The sequence below is a fragment of the Talpa europaea genome, assembly GCF_964194135.1.
Source record: "Talpa europaea genome assembly, chromosome: 1".
NCBI lineage: Eukaryota > Metazoa > Chordata > Mammalia > Eulipotyphla > Talpidae > Talpa > Talpa europaea.
This window is the reverse complement of record NC_140073.1, coordinates 127,155,439-127,180,056: the sequence shown is the minus strand read 5'-3', so window position 1 is coordinate 127,180,056 and position 24,618 is coordinate 127,155,439. Positions and strand designations below refer to the sequence as shown.

The following is a 24,618-nucleotide window of genomic DNA, read 5'->3' as shown; positions in this document are numbered from 1 at the left end:
TTCCTTTGTTTTTCCATTGGAGAAGCAGACATAATAAAAAATTGCAGTATTAATAACAGAATTAATTGGAATAGCACTAAAGAGAAAAAACCCACTAACTTAAATCATAATACACTTTAAGATGTATTATGGATCACTAAAATAAGTCAAAAGTAAAGATTTTCAAAAGCTTTCTTGACCATATTCCTATAATAATCACAAACAGACAGAAAATATGTTAGAAGGATTTTAAGGGCTTTTTTTTTTTTTGGTGTTTGTTTTGCTTTTCTATTTAGAGAAAAGCACTACCAGCTAGACTTATAAGAGAACAAAGAAGATCTGTGCAACTTGAATGGACAGCCTTTGTATCAACCTACCAAACAAAATTAGAGTTTGAGAAGATGTTTAGGTACATAAATTAAACATCTCTAGTATTCATATTTTGCAATTGTAGTCCAGTTAGAAAGTTATCTAAGTGTCTAGAACATGCATTCCTAAAATATAGCCTCTATTATAACTGGAAAGCAGATACCTTAATTCTAGTAGGAAGGGAAATATGAATGAAGATGAGAAAAGGGGAAAGGAAGGTGATGGTCAAAGAGTAAAAGCAAAGGCAGGTGAGTGTATCTCACCTGAGTTGAGAGGATGTTTCTGGGTTGAGAGGAGGAAGCTAAAGATCAAGGTGACTGATAATGGGGACTGCAAGGAGGGCACCACCACAACATGGTGGGGCATTTAGAAGGTGAGAAATAAAGGTATGGATACAGAAAAGATGGTGGTAGGGAGATAGTGAGACCAGGGAAATTAGGCCTGATGTCTTCCATGTTTTGATTGCTATGGGATGCACAGTACCCTACTCCAAACAAGCAGGTGAAAAGGAGACAGGGACTATAAGGACAGTGGGGCAGATTGGAATAGTTGTTGAGAGAATTGCGAATTGATTTCAAAAAACAACATTTCCTTGACATATTAGAACTTTAGTTAAAGGGAGAAATAGATGTATAATTATTTCTATATTACACTTGCAGGGAATTTAGAATCCTTTCTTTGGCATACTATTTTATAAGGAATTATTTTTCTTACTTGGTGTAGGGGATTTTTAAAAGACTGACTCACCTAAGATAGATGTTTAATGAGGGAAAGGAAAATAACTCATATAATCTGGAAAAAAAATGTGTTTTCAAAATCCATGAAAAGTAGATGTGAACAGAGAAAGGCTGTCACGAAATGACGTTCATGAGCTAGACTCAAATTGAACACAGCCTAAACCTAATGAAAGAATAAAGTTTTAATTTGAAGAACCCGTTAAAATTGGTCTTGAAATATAGAAAAGGAATGAGTCATTCTCTCATTCTTGAGTATGGTATGCCCAAGGCTAGAACCGGGCAAGCAAGTGACAGTGGGAGCAGTAGTAGTAATGGAGGTGGTAATGGTGATTTGAAATTACTGGAACTTGGTTCCCTAAGCTTACTTATTTCTAGGGATTTTATATTTGCAATGAAAGGTCACTACTCCTCCATGGCAGTAGTGCTTATATCTGTCAGGAATAATGAGTGATCAGAAACATGATCTCATCAGAGAAAAATTTCAGTCTAGAATAACCCAGTATTAATCAACTTGGGTGTCTCCTATGTGTCAGGGCACTGTGCTTGGTGGGAAATAAAACAAACTTTTTAAAATATCAGATACAGTGATCAAGCTTCTGTCTTATCTACCCATCCTAATTCTCATTAATCCATTCTTTCTCATCATTTTTGCAACATGTGTGTTTCATATAAGCTTAAGTACTCACAGTACATCTTCCACACCTCATCTTTCTTTAATTTTAACCAAATGGAGTTGTTTACATGACTTGTGAACTAATGAAGGGAATGATATGTGGTTTATCCCAATGCAAATGAGTTGGTAAACCAACTGAACACTTAACTCCAGATTGTTCTCCTTATTATAATACTTCTGAGACCAAGGAAGGATAGTCACATCATGCACTGAAATGAATTTGGCTAGCAAAGAAAGCTATTAGTTATTAGTGGACCTTCTTGAAACAAGAGAGGCTGACACTGGTCCTCTACCATGAAACATTGAAGGGATTGTGTTGAGCCTCAGACACCACTCCTCTCTGGGGTGTAGACCTCAAAATTACTCTCATCCTCTTATCACTACCCTCCTGTTCTATTTCTACTGCTCAGTACTCCATTTTCCCAGGGTTGTGTACTTAGTTTGACTTACTTGATGACTTCGCTGAGCAAATGTTTACTAACACCAGAAGTCAATCTAGAAGGAGATCACATCAGCAAGTACAAATTTATTACTGTTGCTTTTTATGATTCTGATCCTAGTGCTTGCTCCTTAAAACAAGATTTGATGGTGCCTCACCTTTCCTGAGGCATCAGGAGGAAAGTGTCACAACAATATTTTCAGACAATTTCAACAGTTTCCCATGCACATAGGCACATTTTTGCAAAAAGCAATTTGAGTAACAGGACATATTCTATACCCTGTGCCTGTGTTCTGTTCCCTGCAGTGTCCCTCTCACCATCCAAGTAGGTCTGCCCATTAAAGTATCCTTTATAAGGGAAGCAGCCCCTTTTTTCTAAGCTGGAGCAGTGATGCATTTGGGGATTCTAGGTCAAGTCAGATGTGATGAGTCTAAATCACTGAGGGATTTTTAGAATGGTAGGTGTATCTGTTAGGAATTCTGTTCAACTGCAAGTAACGAAACCCAGTCACAGAGCTTATTTTGTTGTGCCTAAGTAGCAAAAAGCCTGAAAACAGATGGTTTAGTCTCAAAGAGTCATTAGGACTGCTTCTGTCTCCTACTGCTCTCATCCTTAGCATGTAGCTTCTATCCAACAAGAGGAGAGGGAGGAGCAAAAGGATTACCATGTCTGTCCTATATTAAATCAGGAAAATAATGGCTTTCCCCGAAGTCCCACCAAGTAGACTTCTTAAATCTCACTGGTCAGGACTAAGCCATAGGTTACTCTTGGTTGCAAGGGATTGAAGAGTTGAGTATTTTTAACTGGAAACATTACTTCCTTCAGCAAAATTGGGGTTCAGTTGGCAAGAAGAAGTTAATGGGTAGTCACTGAGCAGGATCTGCCCTGAGGAGCCACACAATATCTTTCAAATGTAACTTTAGGCTATTGCTGAGTGCCTTCTGTATACCAGCATCAGGGGTGTATTTCAGTGATGGAATACCTTGACTTAAATTTAAACAATAGGAGAGGAAGTGATGCCATGAATAGGTTTTGTCTTTCTATTATTAATAGGAGAGACTCTTTCTTGGCCTTTGGCAATAAAGAACTTTTGACTTAATAATGTGCTGCATGCAAACAGCATGAAAGGACCATTCCTTCAAAGTTCTTTGGCTTGTCAGCGTGATGAAACTTCTGGCCCCCAAGGACTTAAGAAAGGAATCTCCAGAGCTGGAGCATCTGACTCCTCACATTGACCCATTTTCTATTTGTTTCATGCTCAGTAGAGGGGAGGTTTTTTTCTTCTCAGGACGATTCCCTTGGATTTGGGGCCTTTCACCATCTTTCTTACTTTAGAGTAACTTAACTTCACCCAGTCTAGTTTATTCTTAGTAAAAGTGAATCCGTCTCTCAGATAAAGTGAATCCTTAATCTTTCTGGGATGTTTTGAGGTGTATCTGACTTCAAAAGCTGGTGTCACTGTGCATAATTTAGTGTGTACCAATAAAACTATGAATAGTCTCCTTTTCAGGTTTTCTAGTTTCATTTTTCTGGCCTAGTCCTTTAGAAAAGAGCTTCAACTAGTATGATGTGAAGAAGGTATAGAATATGAATGTACTCAGCCTTCAGGGTGGTGGAGCAGAGCCTGGGGCAGCCAGAGCATCCCTGCCTGCCAACTAAAATGTCTCTTCCATTTAGCACAGTGAGCCCTTATATTACCACTGTTCTATATGCTGTGAAGTCAGAATGCATGGGAAATGCTGCTTTCAGACCTATTCTTCCATACAAGGGACTTAACACTATCACTTTCCTTTGCTTGCACTGGTTAAAGGCCTCCTGCATGGACTTTTGTAGATTGTTCTAACATGCCTGGACCCTGAGCTGTGTCTTGACGCAGTTTTATCTATCAATGTCCCTTTTTTTTTTTCATCCCATCCTGAGTTCTATTATAGTCTCCTAGCTTTGCTCTTCCTTTCCTTTTATTAATGATTTTATAGATGGGAGTTCACCCCAATCCCTTTCTATATATCTGTTTATCATGGAAGCTACCATAGTTGTACCCTTTGTTCTTTGAAGGATTTTCCTTTTGACAACATTAATCCTGACCAAACCCAGAGATGCCATGTTTTTCCCACACCCCGCCTCCTCCTCCTCTTTCCCACATAAATGCAAGTATAGGAATGTAGGGTAATAATCGGCTGGGAAGGCAGTCATTAATAATAGCGTTCATTAATATTTCCCCTTTCCAGTTTTTCATTTATTTTAAAACTTCTGTTAGCCTTTGAGCTAAGGAAAGACAAATAAATCATAATTAAGTTGAAAAGTGCTTCTTTGGTTTTTGCAGATGAGAATTCTCCAGCCAACTTCTGGGATTCTAAAAACAGGGGTGTGACTGGAACTCAAAAAGGACAAATTGTATGGAGAATTGAGCCTGGGCCCTATTTCATGGAACGTAAGTAACTACATGTGAAACATAAATTTGCTATTTAACATTGCATAATAGTTAAAGATCTAGAGTTCTTTCTGAGTGTTATTTAAAAAAAAAAATGGCTATGATTTTCTTGCTTATGCCATCTATTCCCAGACTGGAAAAATAGATTATTTTAGAAAATGCTTACTAGAGAATGCTCACAAATTCAGGGAGAAAGGTATAGATATGTATGTTTGTGTGTGTGTGTGTTTGTGTGTATCACATATAGTTTATGAATGTATGGTTGGTTTAACACATTTTTTTATACCCTTGTATCTACATTTGTAATTACTACTTAATCATATTAATTTCAGGGAGCAGAAAGAATAATTCAAAATTTCGGCAATTTTAAGAAATTTACTTGCCTTCAGAATACTTTGCCAATATCAGAAAAACTTTGACATTTGGGTCCTGGTCTTTACAAATATAGAGGAGATAGTCTGGGGCCTGCCATTGGAGAGGTCACATCACTGGGAATTGGAAATAGGCTGCAGATAAGTTGATTATCCAGTTGATCTGATGTTATATTTATTTGTAAATACAAATGCTTATATACATGGTTAACAGAAATAACTCTTTTTACTTTGGGTGAATGGGAGTATTTATATATTCCATTTATATTATTGAGAACATAGTGGATATATTTGTGGAATAGATATAAATATGAACAAACAAATGATTTACTGGTGGACTCACATAAACTTTAACATTTAAAGAATTTTTCTTTGGTGTAGAAAAAGTAAGCTTTTTCATATTTTCTGAGTTGTTTAGCTCTTATATATAAAATTAAGTTTTTTGTATGCAAGGTATTTAATATGAGAGAAAAGGAATGCTAGTACTTAGCACTTTTTAAACCTTAAAGTATTGAGATTTGATAAGCTAGGAACCTACTATAGGTATATCTGTTGAAACACAAAACTTCTGTAATATAAAAAGTTATTTTAAAAGAGTCACATCTATTGCATTGAATTATCATCAAAGGTATCAGATAAATTCTTCTATTATTCTTTTTTAAAGATTTATTTATTTATGCATACAAGAACTGGGGTATAGGCCCGAGGTGTGGGGGGTGAGAGGATTCACCAGAGACAGAGTGGGGAGCAGAACAGGCAGACTAACTGAAATATACTGCTGAGAGGAGCAGGGGGCAAGACAGGAGAAGTCTGCTGTGCCATGAGGGTAGCTCCCTGCTTAGCCCCTTGTGCCACCAAGAGGCACCAATTCTTCTATTATTCTTACTGGCAGGTCAACATTTTATAGATTTCTCTAATCCTGTTTCTTTCCCGTAAGGAATGTCTTCTTTCCATTGTTCACTTTCTGATAAGATTTGCTCTTTAAATGTTAGGAGGGATAGTTTTTAATGGAAAATGTTCATGATATATCAGTAAGTGAGGGAAATAAAACACATTTACCCACTACAGCATAATCCCAACTAATGTAATAGCATATGGGAAAGAGTCCGGAATGAGATTTCTCAAAATGAAAACAAGGGTTTCTGGCAGATGAGATTTGAGTGATTTGTTTTCCTTTCCTATTTCTACTTTTCCTTACTTTCCAACATTGGCATAGCTGGCTATGTAACTAAGTAATGGGAAAAATAAATGATAAGAGAATGCGGGAAAATGGAATAAGAAATAGCCAGGTTTACTTTCAATATGATTCTGCCTTTGAAGGATCCCAGGGTTTAATATGAGGCTGATCTAGCTAAATTAGATGTATTGTAAACTGAGCTTCAGGGGAAAAGGTAAAAGGTCCTTCCTGTTCACTCCAAAATGCTGAAGACTGCTGGGAATGATTGCCTGTTATTGGAGAATGCAGATTCACATTAATGGGCTCATGCAAATACCTGGAGAGAAGTCAGTATCACATGCTATTGTGATTTGGAATATCATGTGTGTGTGGGGGGAATTTGCACAATATCCCACTTGCTCGATTGATTTTCTTTCTCCCTTCAGAAGTGTTAGAGATTTGTAGTATCCTGGCCAATCCTGGCCAGTAAATATGACTGAAAAATGTTTTTCTTTTACCTTACTCTAGTAATGAGTAGAAAGTCATTGACATTGAAGCTAGGAATTGGAAATGAAGAAAAGAAGTAGATTTATTTTTTTTCTCCTCTAATTTAGGATTTCCATCTTAATTTTTAAGAAACAAAATTAGGAGTATTGTGTGACATGATTGTAGAACTAGAAATATTCGATAGAGCCTACTTAAGGTCTAGAAAAGTAGTGTAAGTTAAAGTGAAAGACAATGAATTGAAATTAGATGCATTTGATTTTAGGATAAGTTTATCTTCATTAATTAGCATGAGACCTACCCCAACATACTCCCCATCCATTCAGTAACATTTAATGTAAAAACCTCAGATGGCATCCAGAGCATGGCTCAGAAATACAGTCCATGTCTTTTAGACATAATTTTTAAACCCCATATCTGATTGAGAAGACCTAAGGGAACTTCACAGCATAATGAAGCTCTGCTTAAATCTCTGGAGCTTATGGCATAGGACTTAAAAAAACTGGGAAGAACATTAGACAACTTTTCTGTTTTCAATCTCTGATCTTGAAAACTTAGGGTATTTAAAAGCTTTTACCTTCATCTTCACAAAGGAAATTTATCTTTAGCTCATCAGAAGTCTAGGCAAAGTAAAATCCTCTGAAAATTGACCTATCTAAGTTCATGGACAAACCTGAATTTGAGCGCTATCTAAGCTATATCTGAATGTAAAAATGACTGCAGTTTGACTGAATAAACTCCCAGAGGACGCACAGAGACCTAAACTTATACTATTACAGGGCCTGTTTGAAGGGCAAAGGCAGCTTTAATTTTGGGAAGATGACCTTCTAGGCATTGGACAGGAAGATCAGCTTCACCTGCACTTGTCATGAGACTGTCCAGTGTTCCTCAAATGAACTGACACTCTTAGAAATGGAAGGGGTTATCTGTGCAGCATGCATTCTTGAGTTTTGAAATGTAAGACATTTCAAAAATTGTCTTGCATACCAAAATGCTAGGGTCGTTCATTCAGTCATTCAGAACTGCTTTTGGACTTTCCTTTATTCCTTTTTATTCCTTCTGTTCTATCTATTCATCTGTTCTATCTCCCTAGCCATCATGAAGTATTTATTAGGTGCCAACTCTGTACCACCCACAATTCTAGGAGCTCTCTAAATCTTGGATCGATGAATGATTTAGAAATAGTCAACTTCATTGCAGTGTACTGAATTACTTTGTGATCATTCAGTATAATAACAGAACATTAGTATTTGTATAAGTTATGCAATACTTTCATGTCTTACCTGTCTCAGTCCTGGAAGTAGGAAACTGATAATCAGAATTTAAGTGGCTTTTGTAAGTGAGAGCCCTGTCCCAACTGGCACTTAAGTTAGTGCTACCTTTCTGGGTAGCTTTTTACTGGGTAGGGCAGGGTGGAGCGAGCAGCAACTTGGCCTCTTAGTTGTACTGTCAGAGCCCTGACTCTAACCTCCATTCTTAAGCCCCTTCCCACTGACATTAGAAGGGCCCTTTTCCTTTTTGTCTCTTTGATGGAGCTTTGGAGTTTTCATTCTCCACCCTCATACTTTTTGTTTTAGATTCAGATTTTTCTCCAAACCTCTTAGGTTTCTGCCACAATTACACTGATACTGTCTGTCCTTAATGTTCACAATTGTTTTCCTGAGCTTTAGCAAAGGAAGGCCTGGCCATTTCAGGCCTTTGGCTCTTGTTAAAGAGCCAAATACCACAAGGACACGCTTACTATCGTTGGAAATGTGGGCAAATTTCCTCAAAAGTGTGAAGATTAAAACATGTTTAGTTTTTCCCAATGTGTGGCCTCTGAATGAAAGAACCTATGAATAGGAATCACATTATTAACAGTATAATAAGACCACATAAGACAATAGTTATATTTTAGAATAAATTGCAGCTAGCTTGATTTTTAGGTTATTTTTTTCGTGAAATAGAAATGATTGAAAGAAAAATATTTCTAGTCCATCCACCTTTGAGTTCAAAATATTCAATCTCTAGAAACTTGGGAAAAATCCAAGTTCTCTAAATAGGACCAAGCTATTAACTACTGCTAAGTGAATCTTATAGCTATTCAGAGTGATGGATAGGATCCCAGACTTTGAAGCAAAGCATTTCTTGCAGAGTGTGCCCAGTCGAACCTTTTTTCAGAAAGGACTTGAAAGAGGATCTTATACTGATGCCTAGAATTAATGTAGCTCAGTAGAGATTGCTTTTTAAAAATGTTGTGAATAGATAATATATGAAAAGAGTGTAATGTTAAAAAAGATACAAAGATAAAAGTAAATATTTCCCCAACCTCATGCCCCAGTCACCAGTTTCCCCTCCCTGAAGATAGCCACTTTTTACCAATTTGATGTGATCTATCTGGAAATACTTAATTCATATACTAAACCAGAAAATGTTCTTCCTTTAAACAGATGATAGAATGACTGCTTTCTAAGAATGTCAGAATGACAAGTTACAGAGAGACCTCTTTACTTACGATCAACAAATTTAAGATCCTAAATAGCATACAAAGTTCCTTCTACCTCCTCTCACCACTACTTCCACCCCCCCCCCCCCCGGCCTGGAACGAGTCCAAAGTAGCATCTTTGGATGATTCCCCTCCCATCTGTTGGCATGCTAGGTGTATTGTGTGTGTGTGTGGGGTCTTTATATTTAAAGACGTTGATAATTCTAAAATTTGGAAGTAAAGGGGCTTCTATGTCTTGCCAGCATTTAAATAGAGACTGCTGAATATTTTAGTAACTCTATAAACAATTGAGTTAAAAAATTAAAAATATAAAAATTGTTGTGAAGATTATTGAGTAGGGACCAAGAAGTATTTCCATGGTTTGTAACTGGCTTCAGTGGTTCAGAAGGGACTTCAGGGAGACGAAGGTGCCACTCGGGTGGTGCCCTTTGGTGCTGTCTTCCTCCAGGACAAGCGCTGGCCCAGCCAAGTATCAGTCCTTACAGGTTAATGTGGGAGTCCTCACCCTTCTGACTCACCCTCTGACAAAACATGCTTTTTATAAGTGGATTTTTGGAAAGAACACATTGGCTTTTTATAGTCCTCAGGAATGCCTACTTGTCTGTCTAATTTTTTTCCCTCATAACCTGAGACCAGAAGAAGGAGATGGTGGCTGTAGAGAAACTTGTCAGGTAGACAGGATCATTCACTGCTCTGCAGTCTTTTTTTTTTTTTTTAAATAATAAATTTTATTTTTATATTCCCCCATACAATTGCAAACGCCCCATTCTGACCCCAATCCCTCCCCTCCCGCCCCCTACTCCCCAAAAAGTGTCTCTGGTTCATAGTCTTGATCTTCCATCTCCCATGGCTGTGGACAGTGGCTCCTCCCTTATCCGTTGCTGGGTCATCATTTGCTTTCACCTGTCCTTGTATCCATTTCTCATTAATAGCTCTTTGTTTCCTCCTGCAGTTAGACGTCACAAATTGTAGCTAAAATAGAAACTTGGACACGGGTTTCCCTTTCCCACCCCTCTGAGTATTAGTCTCACTTATCTCTTCCTATAAATAAAATGTTCAAGTGTATTAATCAAGATGTTACTGTCTTTTCTCTCTTACTCCAGGACAATGTTGTTTGTTACACCATTTCTTAACTCTTGAGTGACCATCTAAAACATTAAATGATACTTGAAGATGAAAACTCCCACTCAGCATGAAACATTCCTATATTTTAGGGGGCAAAATCTTCACTGGTGTCTTGCTGAAGAGCTGCTGGTTTCAGTCCAGGTGCAGCCAGCTAGTTAAATCCAGTACTGTGCTTTTCCTCAGTGACCAGCTTTTGGGTGAATTCCCTTAATTTTGCACTTGTCCTTAAAGCATTTTGAAGCTTTTGGCTCAAATGTGCTTTTGGTGATCATTTCCACAAAAACTGTTTTATGCAGTTCAGAATAAATTTATTTGTCATTTCAGGGATTCTAATTTGCCACTGTGATTGGAGATTGTTGTTATAGTAATTAATAAAATAACTCATAGAATGGGTCAGCTAGCAAAGCTAACCTGGCTGTTAACGCCCTGCAAATAAAAATAACATGTCTTTTGGATATCATAGTCTGTTACATAGTTGACTGTTACTCAAAACCTTAGCAAAGAAGAGATGGTGTTCTAACTTGAGAGGGGCTTACAGGAAGATGTCTTATAAAAATGCACGTCTCTTTATTGAAAGATGAACCTCTAACTCACCCACCATTGACTGATCTGTGAGCACTGCTGCAGGCAGAGTCACAGACTACTGGTTCCCAGCCATTTAGAGTGTGATGCTAATGAGCTCCAGCCCACAAAATTCAGTCCTCAGCACATCACTGAGCTTTCTTCTGCTTTGGTGGGGCTTATACATGATGCTTAGCTTTGTTCTTGCAGAATACATGTTCTTGCTCTTGGAAGAAAGCCAAGTGGGAGAGTACAGTTTGCTCAGCTCTATACAGCTATTACTATTTCAATAATAACCAAAAACTTGTGTTATACTTGAGAAAGTCATTTGTGGTCATTTTCCCAGGGAAGTAAAGTAATTGTAAAGCTAGAATTCCTGCACAGGTCATCTTGCTGTTCTTCAAACCCAGCATGCTCATCACTGCTACCCTGCTTTTGCTGTTTCTTGCATCTGCCTCTCCCTTAGCTACTTTTTCTCCCCTTTCGGTTTGAATCTAGACTTATTTCTGACTCTGCTGTGCCCCTATTAATCTTCTCCATGGTCTCTGTGCTCTTCTACCTGGCCCTCTTCCTGTTTAGTGTTTGTCTCCTGTATTTTGTCATGCCTGTGATTATCATCTCAAGAGCTGCTCAGCCAGAAGGCTTCCTTTGATTCCCTTGCATTGTCTGGCATAGCACTGTGTGTATATTTTGATGAGTGCATGATAAAAGCCTTTTGTTTGACAATGCTAAGTACCACGTGCATCATCATTGCATAGTGATTAACACCCATAATGGAAAGACTCAATGTTTTATCCATGACAGACCTTTTGTTTGTTTGTTTGTTTTTAGAATTAGTATTTCATCACTGATGGGAAAAATTTAGTAATGTGAATTTGTAAAAGAAGATTTGTTTTTAAAATAAGCAAACTCTGTAGGCAGCCTTTTGGTTTAGTAAGAGTCAGTGAACTAAACTTAACTTCCCTGAGTAAATATGGACCCACTTCAATAATCTGGGTGTTCAACTGAGGAAGGAGCCCCCCATCCTGTGGGCCAGAACTCTCCCTTGAGACCTAGCAGCATTATTGCCTGTACTGAATGGCCCCTGGGGGTGAAAAAGCATCTCACATTTCAGTGACTCAATGCTCTGTCTGTAGAGAAATTCCATGACTCTTGGCATTGTTGTCGACACATCTTGGGTTTATAGTCTTTGAAACTGTGGTTATTTCCCAAAAACAATAGTTGGCATTTGTATTCCCTTTTATGAAGCTTAAATTACACATATTATGTATACATACACACCTGTGATTAAGTCTCTCACACACACAAACACAAGCATATCTTTGAAGAATGTATATGTCAGTGGTGCTGTTATAGAGCAACCCCGATATTAAACGGGTTCCTGGCTGTGGGTCCTCACCCGCGCGCTTTAAAGGGACTTATGAATACTCTACTACAGACACACGCAAAAGGGTTAATAAAAGGTTTATTTACAAGAGAAAAAGAAATAAGGAAAATGTACAACTCAGGGAGAAGATAGGGAAATAAAGTCTTTAATGCGTCCTACCCGATCCGACGACCTGGAAACCCAAAGGCACTCTCAGAGCTGGCCGGACGCTCCGAGCTGGCTGAGAGCCCAAAAATGGAGAGCCCCCAAAGCCCACGTGTCTGCCTTTTGTATCCACCTGGCTGCTTAACCCCACCCTCAGGTCCCAGCCACCTTCCCTTTGGTGGTGATGGGATTTGGAGTTCCCAGTGTCTTTGGCTTTGACCTGGGGTGGGGGTGGAGTCCACAAAGCCTATATGGAATTTGCTTTGGGACATCCTTTCCCCCTAACAGTTCCTAGATTCGATTTCTGTTTAGTGACTTACTTCAAAAATTAAAATAATACAGATCCCTAGCCCTGTTCCTGTCCACTACTGTATTTCTCCCTTGTTATGTTAGGGGGAAAAGGATGTCGGGGCTGCCCTATAACAGTTACACTTCTTTTTTTCCTATTTCCCTTGAAACTTCAGTCTGTCTATATCAGAGAAGTGAGGAGTAAAGGCTGTAAAATTGGTGAGATTGGGTTTGAAACCTGACTGTCATTTCCTGTTTGTTTGACCTGTGACAAACCTCAGCACTTCATCTGTGATTTGCCTTCCATGGTTGAAGAGAGGAGTCAATAGCAACAGAAGCAGAGACATAGTATTAGGGGGAAAAGGATGTCCTAATGCTAATTCCATACAGGCTTTGTGGACTCCACCCCCACCCCAGGCCAAAGCCAAAGACACTGGGAACTCCAAATCCCATCACCACCAAAGGGAAGGTGGCTGGGACCTGAGGGTGGGGTTAAGCAGCCAGGTTGCTATAAAGCCAGACATATGGGCTTTGGAGGGGTTCCCCCATTTTGGCTCTCTGCCAGCTAGCAGCATCCGGCCAGCTCTGAGAGTGACTTTGGGTTTCCAGGTCAGCGGATCAGGTAGGACGCATTAAAGACTTTATTTCCCTATTTTCTCCCTGAGGTGTACATTTTCCTTATTTCCTTTTCCCTTGTAAATAAGCCTTTTATTAACCTTTTGTGTGTGCCTGTAGTGGAGTATTCATAAGTCCCTTTTAAGCGCACGGGTGAGGACCCACAGCCAGAACCCGTTCAATATCGGGGCTGCCCTATAACAATAGCACCGTGTCTGGTGTATCATGGAGTCCTCAATAAATGCTAGCCAGTCTTACTCTCATCTCTTCTCTCTCCTTATTTTGTATGTTGGTTTTGTGCATAATTTTTCTAGGATCGCTGCTTAGTCTTAGAAAGCTTCAGAGAAGGATCAAAACCAAATGGGGATAAATATGATTTGTTAATTCTGATTGGAAAAGAAGGGACTATTCAGAGTCATGAGGGTTTTCTGAGAGGCGGGGGTGGTAGATTTCCTCAAGTGATTCCTCAAAGTCTTGATTTAGTGTTTAAACTGTTTTTCTCCCATCAATTTGCAGCCGAGATAAAAATCTGTTTTAAATACTACCACGGCATCAGTGGGGCCTTGCGAGCCACAACCCCCTGCATCACCGTGAAGAATCCTGCTGTGATGGTGAGTGCCCCACATTCCAATCTCCTCAAGAGGTCCCCAGGGCCTTGATTTCTATTTTTGCCTGAGCAGCTCAGACAGGGTTGTGGGAAACAATGGAAAAGGAAACATGTGTGGGTGCAGTTTTAGGAAAGGAAATAGTTTACAAGGCTGGCATACCTGAATCCATAAAACAAATCAGTGGAAAATAAGATTTGATTAATAACATTCTGTATATAGTCAGCTCTTCAGGAAGCCCACTCAAGAGACAAGTTAATGAGTACCCCATCATAGAAGTGTTTGAAGCTTAGTCTTGGTGAATGGTTGGTAGGAAATAGTCACCTTGCCTCCTATGTGAATTTAATTGGCATGTGTTCAGTGGGTAAAAGAGAAAAATAATTGAAATAGTGTGTGATTTTCCCTGTCAATCAACTCAAAGAGTTTATGCCCTGAGAGAGTGTGAGTTGAGGATCACAAATCTGCTGTTCTTCTCAGGAGGTCTTAGCTCCGGATCCCTCTCTGTACAAAGCTGGGTTCTAGGGCCTAAGCACCTATATTTAGTGTGACATAACCACTCAGTGGACACCAACCTTTTCACCAGGTTCTTAATTGAAGAAAGATACCTAATTTAACTTTGGAGGAAACTGGCTGTGTTGGATTTTTTGAAGGAAAGTGTGTGCATTTCCAACATGATACTTTCCCCAGGGTTACTTTCACAGTTTTGTGTTTTTTCACTCTCTCAACTAATTTGAGAATCTAACAGCCTCATCCGGCATGACCCTGTGCATGGGTGGTTAGACTCACACAGTTACAACAGATTCCTAGAGTCTAATATGTGTTGATCATTGTAGATTTTATTAGTTAGTAATAAAAATCAGGTAGCAAAAATACTGACTCCCACAACATAGAAACTTCATTAACACTGTTTGTGGATTTGGTGTGTGTGCATATTTATAGATGTATGCTGTTTGGGAACTAGACAAGAAACAGAAAGTAATCTCTGCAGGTGGCATTTTGAAATTGTCGAGACCCACTAATGCCCAAATCAAGCAGTCTTTTGCTTTCATTTATTCATTCAAATGAATATTTGTTGGGGACCTGCTAAGTGCCAGACAGTATGCCCATGACTAGGGATGTGGTGGTAAGTGAAAACACAGCCCTTTCTCTCCTTGGTTTGATGGGAGAGTGAGAAAGCAATTAAGTTAAATTATATTTATTTGAGTGATAATTGTTATGAGACAGTGAAATAGAGCTATGATACTGCATCCTGGTAGGATTGATTCTCATCAGGAAGGCCTTAAAATGCTTCCCTGAAGAAGACATGGTTGTAAAACAATCTAGAGGATTAGTAGGCATTTCTGAAGTAAAGAGAGACAAGCGAGAAAGAGCATTTCTGGTACAAGGTACAGTTTGTGTAAACTCTTCAACATCTAATAACTCTGTTCACTCTTGAATTATGTTTATATCCCCACAGGAGCAAACATAGTATGGGATATAAAAGAAAATAGCCCACATTTGCTATATAAGATTTTGAAAATAACAGAATAACAATTGTTGATTACATAGTAAGCACTAGACACACTTTAGTTAATATTCTGAAAGGAAAAAATAGTATTAGAAAAAATTAGTAAATATTCTAAAAAGAAAAATAACAAAAATGGAAATGTGGGCGCTGTTAATAATAAAATCTTTGAAAATTAAAGTGTGAAATTAGATAATAGCTTTCAAACATGATTTTCTGGATTGAAGCAATTTTCAAATCCAGACATCATTAAAGGCAGCAGGAATTTACAGCTGGTGAATGTGGATGTCATTCCATTGATTTTGTATTGAGCTCACTCTGTCAAAGCCAGCAGATAGTTTGGAGATAATTAATTTGCTCCAGATAGGTTTTAGTGCAGCTTCAAAGCTTTATAGATAGAGCGCTGTCAGAATATAATGTTTTGGTTCAAAGACTGACTAATGGAATGGGTGGTCAATAGATTTCTGACCAAGGTTGAGACAGTTTGGTGTGTATCCAGAATTAAGACACTCTGCCACACGGACCCCCCACTGTGGGTGTGAGCATGGTGTTTCTATAACAACACGATGGTCACTTAGGTATATGGCATGCCTTTAATTTTTGTGACTGATTAACAACATTGAAATTCACAAAGTCTATTGAGTATGATTAGTGCATCATCAGTAAAAGACAGACCTAGAAGGAACTGAAAAGCTCTATAGGGAAGGAAATGAATGGCCACTCTAATCATATGGCCTCCTTTCTTCCATAGCCTTTTGCAGTGAATCAAGGATAAAATAAATTGTGCCTTCTCTCTCATTTATACTTTGACGTCATTGTCATTCATCAGAGTACACAGTGATACGTGTCTCAGACACTTGGAACAGGAAATCCTTTGGTTTCGGGGCAGATTAAGGTTGCCATCACTCACTACCTTGTATTGTTTCAGCACTTGGTTGACAGTGTTACTTCTGGGTTTTCCTGGAATGGATCTATAGACTGAGTTTATTTTAAAACCTCTATCTAAACATTGAGAGCAGATGTGTTTGTTATCACTGGTATCCCTCTATCTATTGGTAATGATTGTTTTTTCCTGACTTTATTGTAATGAATAATAAAATTGAATTCTTTGAGAATTATTTCAGATGAGTGTTTTTCCACATTTGTGGCAAAAGACTTTATCTGCAAATTCTGTGAGAAGTGTTCTCTTTAGCCATTTGTTAGTGAATTGTATTTTAAAAGTGACAATTTGAGATCATTTTCTTTTATGTTTTCATCATTTCATGCAATGAAACAGGTTTTAAATAAAGACAGACTATGAGTCTTTTCAATCTCATTTGACTCCCTTAGCACGTTCATTTCCTTCCCTTTGCATGAATATCCATTTAGCAGGCTTACACCTGACACTGTGACTTTGGAGGTGTACATCTTGTTAGGCAATGTGGTCCATTTGTGGGGAGACTGTGGTTTATCAGATGTCTGCTGTGTTCTGGGTATAGAGAGGCAGGTTGCTGAGTATCTGTCCCAGTTATGGTCTGCATAGCTGTCATTTTCACCACTATACCCCAAGAGCATGGGTGGTAGAAGCAGACAAGACAGCCACAGCAATCAGTTACCTGGTCAGTTTGCTCCTTTCTCTGCTCCAGTTGACCTGGGCATGATAAGTAAAGAGAGTTACAAAATCACAGAGCAAACCATATGTCCTTGTTGAGAACCAACGCACTGTCATCAAGGAGTTGGTTCTATGGATGGAATGAAATAAAGGAAACAGAGGGCACCCTAGTATATAGTGAATAACTTGTGAAACAATCAGGAAGCAGTTTTCCCAAAGAATAGTCTTGACAAATGTTCAAAGAGTAGAGAAGGAAGTCAAAATTGATATTTCAAACTCTAAATAAAATTATTTTGAAATTTCTCTTCTCTGCTTAGATTAGTGAGTTTTCTTCCCTGCTGATGTACAATTTTTAAAGGCGTATGGGGAATGCTGCAAAGATAAGACGGAAGGGTTCAGTACAAACTTTACAATTAAAATGTGGTTTCTGCTTCCCAACTATTCAAAATATATTTTGCCATCATTCTGTCTCTTACATTCTTGTAGACTTTCATGAATAGAACTGTGAGAAACCTAGATCTATTAAGTGTTCTATCAATAATTTATAATTATAAGTGAGATATAGTTTACATGAAAGCTTTTATGAAAAAGCTTTCCAATGCAATAATCAGTACAATAGCATTGCCAATGCCTGTAATTGCTACTTACAATAGTATGTGCCATGTACCTTCAGCACAGTAAATAGGAACCTATAAGGGCAATGGAATAGCCATGGGGCACTCAGAAACATTTGTTAAGAGAGAGTAATTTTACATATATGTGGATGCATCTGATACAAATCAACTATTTAGTTTAATCTAAGTCTTCCTAATAAATCTGTAGGAATTTTATGTTTGGTTTTTAATAAGGGAATATTTTAACATAGTAGTATAAGTACAATTACCATGTATCAACTATTTTCTTATCAAAGAAATAAAATGACCTAAAGTAGTTTAATTCATATCCCAAGGAATTTAGAAGCTCTTATTTGTTTGGTTTTGGCTAAAGATTAAATTTAGGTATGATACTTGCTCTGGTCTTTGAGAATCCGTGTTTGTTTATCAATTCTAAGAGTTTTAGCAGATGAAAAGACATATACTACAGCAAATGTTTGATACAAATATTGCATTTTCAAATGTATGTGCTTTCTTAGGAAGATTGAATAGCATCAAATTCCTTTGAACCTACAGGTACGTGTTTTTTCTTGCAGATGGGAGCAGAAGGCATGGAAGGAGGTGCTTCAGGAAATCAGCATTCTCGGAAACTTGTTAGTTTTACACTGTCAGGTAAGAATGTCTTTAAACATAATGTCCAGTTTGAATGTGTGTTCTACAGATTCGCATATATAATATACGATCTAGGGTTGTTGTCGTGGTTTTTTTTTTTTTTTTTTTGCAGTACTTCTGGAAACTCAAGTAAATTTCTTACCATGATAAGATTAGAAAATTGATAATTGATATAAGCTCAGAAATTTCTTTGACCAAGTTTTCTCAAACAAAAAGCTATATGTATAGTTTCAAAAAAAAAAAGTAACATATGCTAATCCTATTCTGAACTTTTATTATTGAAAACAAATTGCACAGGCCTCATCTAGAGAAAGGAAAAATTTGGAGACTAGGAGAAAAAAGGCAAAGGATACTTCTATTTTTATGGAGAAATGGAAAGTGGCTAAGAAATTTTTTTTCTGGTTGGTGAAATATAGTTGCTTGTGCTTTTATTATGCAGCTAAAACACATTTCATAGTGTGATTTGGAACTCTTGTGGTTTAAAAGATTTAGTTAAAACCCACAATTAAAAAAAAACAAAGAAAATCAGAATTTGCAACTAAAAATACATTTTTCATAGAGCATCACTTCATACAAACTGAAATTTTTCACGCAAAAAATATATGTACCTATATATGTGTGTGTACTGGGTTACAATGTAAAATATAGTTCATATATAGGTCACTGTCAAAAATGTTTGGAAGTCACTGATTTGAAAGATTAATTGACAATCATAAAGTCAAGAGTACGCTAAGAAAATCATTTGAAATGGATTTCTAAAATATATGTTTGTTATAAATTAAAGGAATTTTTAGAGTTATATATATGCTAATCAGCTTTAAAATTTTTGTATTGAGATAATAACACTGGTTTATAACACTGTATTGGATTTAGGAGTATTGGTTCATACCTCGTCAGAAATATGTTACTACACCACACCCACTACCAAAGCACCCATTATCTTTTGCCATTCTCCACTGAGTCCTCTCTCCCTCTTTATTTCCCCCCCCACTTCCCCTTCCCCTTTGGTAGCCTCAATTCTACAGTTCAGGTGTCTAGGGTTTGTTCTGGTTTAGTTTTATCTGTTCTGTTGTTTTGCTCCCTTATAGTCCAAATATGAGTGCAATCATACAGTATTTGTCTTTCTCCTAACTTATTTTACTTAGCATAATCCCCACCAGTTCTGTTTATGTTGTCCCAAATGACAAGAGTTTATCTTTTCTGATATCCAAGTAGTAGTCCATTATGTCTATATACCACAGCTTCTTTATCCACTCATCTGTCATTGGGCACTTAGGTTATATCCATACCTTAGTTGTTGTAAATAGTCTACAATGAACATGAGTGCATTTATCCCTTGATTTGCTTTCTTCATATACCTAGAAGTTGAATACCTAGGGGCATGAATATCTAGCATATCATCATTGCTAGATGATATGGTAGATCTATTTTTAACATTTTGAGAAAACACCATTCTCACAGATTTGAGGTGCTATCTCATTATGATTTTGATTTGCTTTCCCTGAAGATAAGAGATGATGAACATTTTTTCATGTACCTGTATGGCCATCTGTGTGTCTTCTTCAGAGAAGGTCTATTTAGTTCTTCTGCCCATTTTTTATTATCTGTATTCTTGGCCTTGAATTGTGTGTGTTCTTTGAAGATAATGGATATCAGCCCTTCATCAGATGTATGATGTACAAATATTTTCTCCTTATTGGTAAGGTGTCTTTTGTTTTATTGATAGTTTTTTTTCAATGTGCAGGAGTTTTTTGGTTTGATGTAGACTTAAAATAGACAGCTATTTTGCAATGCAGGCAAAATAAAGTCTAAGAGAGGTCTGTCTCTGTAAGATGTTTTGCTTTCATTTTTCACTAGGGGTAGTGCTTATGAAATATAAGTTAGATTGACTTTTCCTGGCTGCAAAAATATGTTATGAATGAAAACAGACATTCTCAAGAGTGAGAGTTAGAAGGTTCATCTTAAAAGTAAACTTTTCCATGATACCTTATTATCACAGGTGATAAAGGTGTGCACAGTGGCTCATTGGTGGTCATGGCCTTCCAGGTATCCTTGTACGTTCGAGCATGTTCTCTCCTTCCTCTAGATCAGGTTACTCATTATAAAATCTTTTTTTTTCTTGGTTCTATGGTAAATCACAGATGTTGTAAAGTGGTGGCTTATGGTTCAAATTTGGTCAAGAAGTATGTTTTGCTCAGACTTTAATAATGTCTAGATTTTTAGAAGTGCACTTAGAATTACTACTGTTTGTTGTAATAGTAGTACTGAGCCCCCTTATCCCCATCCCCTTCATCTGTCTGCTGAAAACATTTTGGTTGGCTTCCTTTACAGTACTGAAAAAAAGCCTTTCATTTATAGGTAAGGGACAATTAGCCAACTTCTGTAGGTCAGAAAATTTATGGTTTGATTGTACTATAATTTCCTGACTTTAGAAGCATTTCCCTGTGCTTTTAAGTGATCAATATTATTCTAAATATGACATGCACATATTGATTTTGATTTCAGAGATGATGTTAATTAACTCACCATGAGAGAATGAGCATGGAGAAGTTAAAAATCCCAGGGTATTTTCCTAAAAAGTAGAAAACAAGCTTTGCGTTACACCCAAATGCTTCTTCTCTAAATTCAATTTTCCCCAATATCTACCCTCTATTTACACACACCATGGTTAGCTGCCTAAAATTTGTTGACATATAGTGAGATATTTATAGATTATATACAGAAATGGCTAAAAATTATAAAAGGTGAAAGCAATTTTACACTGATAATTCTTCAAAATTAATCTGGTTGCAGCAAATTGACAGTAGGTAATATTTATCCAAGAACATTTATTGAAATACTGCAGTAACTGCCTGCAAATATTATTCTTTTCATTGTCAATGGATAAGTAGGAGCAATAATAATTGAATTCTACAGTCAAAATAAAAAGTGTTTTGGTTAATGTCTTACATCTTTTTTTCCAAATTAGACTTTAAACCAAAATATTTAACATGTCACATCTTTTTGATTTTGAATCCTCCTTTGGTCTATTAGGTGGTATGGATAATTGTGAGTAAAGAAATACATAAAAGACAAATGAGAAAAGCAAGAGCAGCAGTGACGTGCATCAAGGGAACTGAATAATCAGATTAGAAATAATTGGTAGCATATGATACTAATATGAAGATTTATTTGTTCAGTAACCCATTGTGGGAGAGTTTGGTATCAGGGTTATCTACTAACAGTGTGACTTCTTTCATCACCCTGGCTTAAACTTCTGGTGGTCTTTTTGTTCAAAGGACTCCTTTGCATAAATCATTTAGCTCTGTTAGACCTCGTGGCAGCCATTTCTGTGTGTGTTACTCCTCATTTACTACAAAGAAATAGTATTTTTCGGAAGATGATCTAATACCTAAAAAATATCATACTTCTGTCTTTGAGTTCAAAGGGAGCATAAGAAAGACAAGTAAATTAATATGTAAATTGCATATTTCTCTCAAACCTATTTTGTGCTAAATAAAGCCAAATGGAAACATGTAGCATTTTAAAATTGGTAGTAAAATGCAAATGTTGTATTAATTATGAGTGCATATTTATGTATGTATATAGTATCAGAGCCAGGAATGGGGACTATAAGGCTAATGAGATACGACAATCTCTCTAAAGCGTCTAGTTCTTTACTCATCTTTCTTTTCTCCCACTCATGTTTAGATCAAAGATCTTATTATATTTTATGCAGTGTTCTTAACATAAGGTCCTCTTGCTTGAATCTTTCAATTTTTGTTGACATATTAAAATGCCTCCCTCTACTTCTAGTATATGTCATTAGACTGTCTGGCTCTGTTTTCAACACACGTATTTAGCTCACAAGTTCCTGTTGGCCACTGATGAAATTCCTCCAGGGAATGCTCCCTAGAGAACAGGGTATTATTAACCCTATGCCATTTCTGTCCTTCTAAGAATTTTTATTTTCAGTATGGGCTTGAATACGACGACTCGTGATCTTATATAATTTAGGGTCATTATAAGGGCTTATTCCACAGCCTATCTGGGTGATCCAAAATTCCCAATGGGTTTGGATTCTACCTACAGAATTTCTATTTGAGCCACTTTTCATTACTTTACCGGATTCATCATAGCTGAATAAAGGTACCCAGAAACAGTCTATCCTTCCACAAACTCTCAAGGTCACTTATTTCTCAGGTTTACATTGTTCAAACTGATATTCACAGAAAGGTGTTAGGGACCCAGTGGATCCAGCTTTATTTCTTGACACTTTTATATCCCTTAGCCTAACCATTTTTAGTTACTCACCTCTTCATATGCCAAACTTCAGCCAGAACCTTTAGCAGCTAAGAGTGTGAAACAACAACTTGTGAATCTAAAATCAGTTATAAAATATTCACCAACTATTTATGCTACTTAAGTTACAACTATTTAATGTATCAGGTAGCATTCAAATTTTAGAAATGTTCCTGCTCTCCCTTTCCCCCGGACATTCATGACATTTTTGAAATGTACATTGGCATTTTATATGTGGTAGAACTGAATATGTGCCTTAAGTTTCATCCCCAGCTAAACTTAGTTCAATGCATTTCATATATGTATGTAGGAGATTTGTTTCCTTTCATGAAGGAACATAATGGTTTTCTTTTAAAACAAAACTGTTTATTAAGGATTTCTCTTAAGATATTGTCTGAAATGCTCATTGCCAAACTAAATAGAGGACGATGGTAAAGATGCACATGTTAGAATCAAAATGGTTCCTGTGAAAAGTTGGATTAGCTGTGTGCAGAGGTGGTAAAAATTTGGCTTCATTTTTGCAGCCTGCCGGACATCACTCATTTGTCCTTCCCTAAGCAACTGTGGTGTGAATAACTTTGTTACTGTTTTACTGAATGGTTTATGTTTAGTTTCCTGTGTGATTAATTAAGAGCAAATTGTCATTGAGCTGCTTGTTCTAATGAGGATATATGAATCCTTCTTCCTTCTGTCCCATTTTGCTTCCACCCTCCCTTTTCCCCTTCTTTCCTCCTTCTGTCTATCTTCTTTCTTTCCTTCCTTAAAGATCTTAGGGCAGTTGGGCTAAAGAAAGGGATGTTCTTCAATCCTGACCCTTATCTTAAGATGTCCATTCAGCCAGGGAAGAAGAGCAGTTTCCCCACCTGTGCCCACCATGGACAGGAGAGAAGGTCTACTATCATCAGTAACACCACTAATCCAATTTGGCACCGAGAGGTAAGATGATCCTCTAGGGTCTTCTACTTTACAGTGAGCCAACCAAGTCCACCTCTTTCCTCTAGGCATCAATGAGTATTTACAGTGTGGGCAAAAATGATTGGGGTGCCAGGGCATCTGCTAGAAAGAGGGCTCAATGATTATGAACTATTCCCTTCGAGCCAAGGCCAGGTCTTTGGTGAGGCACTTACCTCAGATGCATGATGTAAGTGGGGCCAAATGACTCAGTAATCAAAATAAATATTTGGGGCCTCCCTGGTGGCACAAGAGGTTGAGACTCAACCTGTGGGGCTGTCCACGGCCACTATAGCACGAGTTCGATCCCCAACCGGGGAGCTACCCACAGGGTGCAGCAGACTTCTCCTGACTTGCCTGCTGCTCCCCTCAGCAGTGTATTTCAATCAATCTGCCTGTTCTGTTCCCCACTCTCTCTCTGGTGAGTCCTCTCACACATACCCCTGCACCTCTGGCCTGTACCCCAGTTCTTGTATGCATAAATAAAAACAAATCTTTAAAAATTAAATAAATATTTGAATGCAACTTAAAAAAATAAAAATTAATGCAAACTTTCATGGAACAATTTACAGTTTAAAGTAAAGGCATGGTCAGCAACAGTGCCTTGAAGCCTGAGGCAGAAGGAAAGATCACTAACACAGATCCTACTTTCCCTTAAAATTTTGTTCTAGCATATATTAATACAAGTTTGAGCAATTTCTTTCTCTATGATTTCTGACAAATGTTTCATGAATTTCTAGGTTTTGGCTAAGGGAACATGGAAGGAGTTGTCATCTTAAATGAAGCCAGATTGTATTGATGGTATTTTAGATGTCCTCAGAGCTACACTGTACTTAGCATCACCTTAGATCCCCTTTAATTGTGGGGGCAGATAATTCAGGAAACCCAAAGCCCATTGAGAAAAGGTGTGGTTATTTGAGAGTTATCACAGTATGATGTCTCCCACAGATAAATTGTATGCTTATTTAAAAGGATAAATCATGAATGTATTCTTATACTTGGTTTTAATAACTACTTAAGATCTCCAAAATAGTAACAAACTCTTCCAGGCATGCCACATAATTGAACATTATTTCAGTGAACTCTTGGGAGCACATAGTAGTAATAACTTTATTTTCCTAACATTTAATATTTATAAATTTCTTTACCAAGTTAC

At 37.5% G+C, this 24,618-nt stretch overlaps 1 protein-coding gene across 1 annotated transcript in view; it reads left to right on the top strand.

Moving 5' to 3' along the window:
- The window catches only part of HECW2 (HECT, C2 and WW domain containing E3 ubiquitin protein ligase 2), a gene marked incomplete at both ends in the record, with an annotated part of 211,556 nt that overhangs the window by 69,534 nt on the left and 117,404 nt on the right, over positions 1 to 24,618 (top strand). Inside the window, 4 exons of the mRNA XM_084247786.1 lie at positions 4,522 to 4,629; positions 13,782 to 13,876; positions 18,155 to 18,230; positions 23,278 to 23,447. Of these exons, the coding sequence (XP_084103912.1) occupies positions 4,522 to 4,629; positions 13,782 to 13,876; positions 18,155 to 18,230; positions 23,278 to 23,447 (449 nt within the window). The remainder of the gene's footprint in view (positions 1 to 4,521; positions 4,630 to 13,781; positions 13,877 to 18,154; positions 18,231 to 23,277; positions 23,448 to 24,618) is intronic.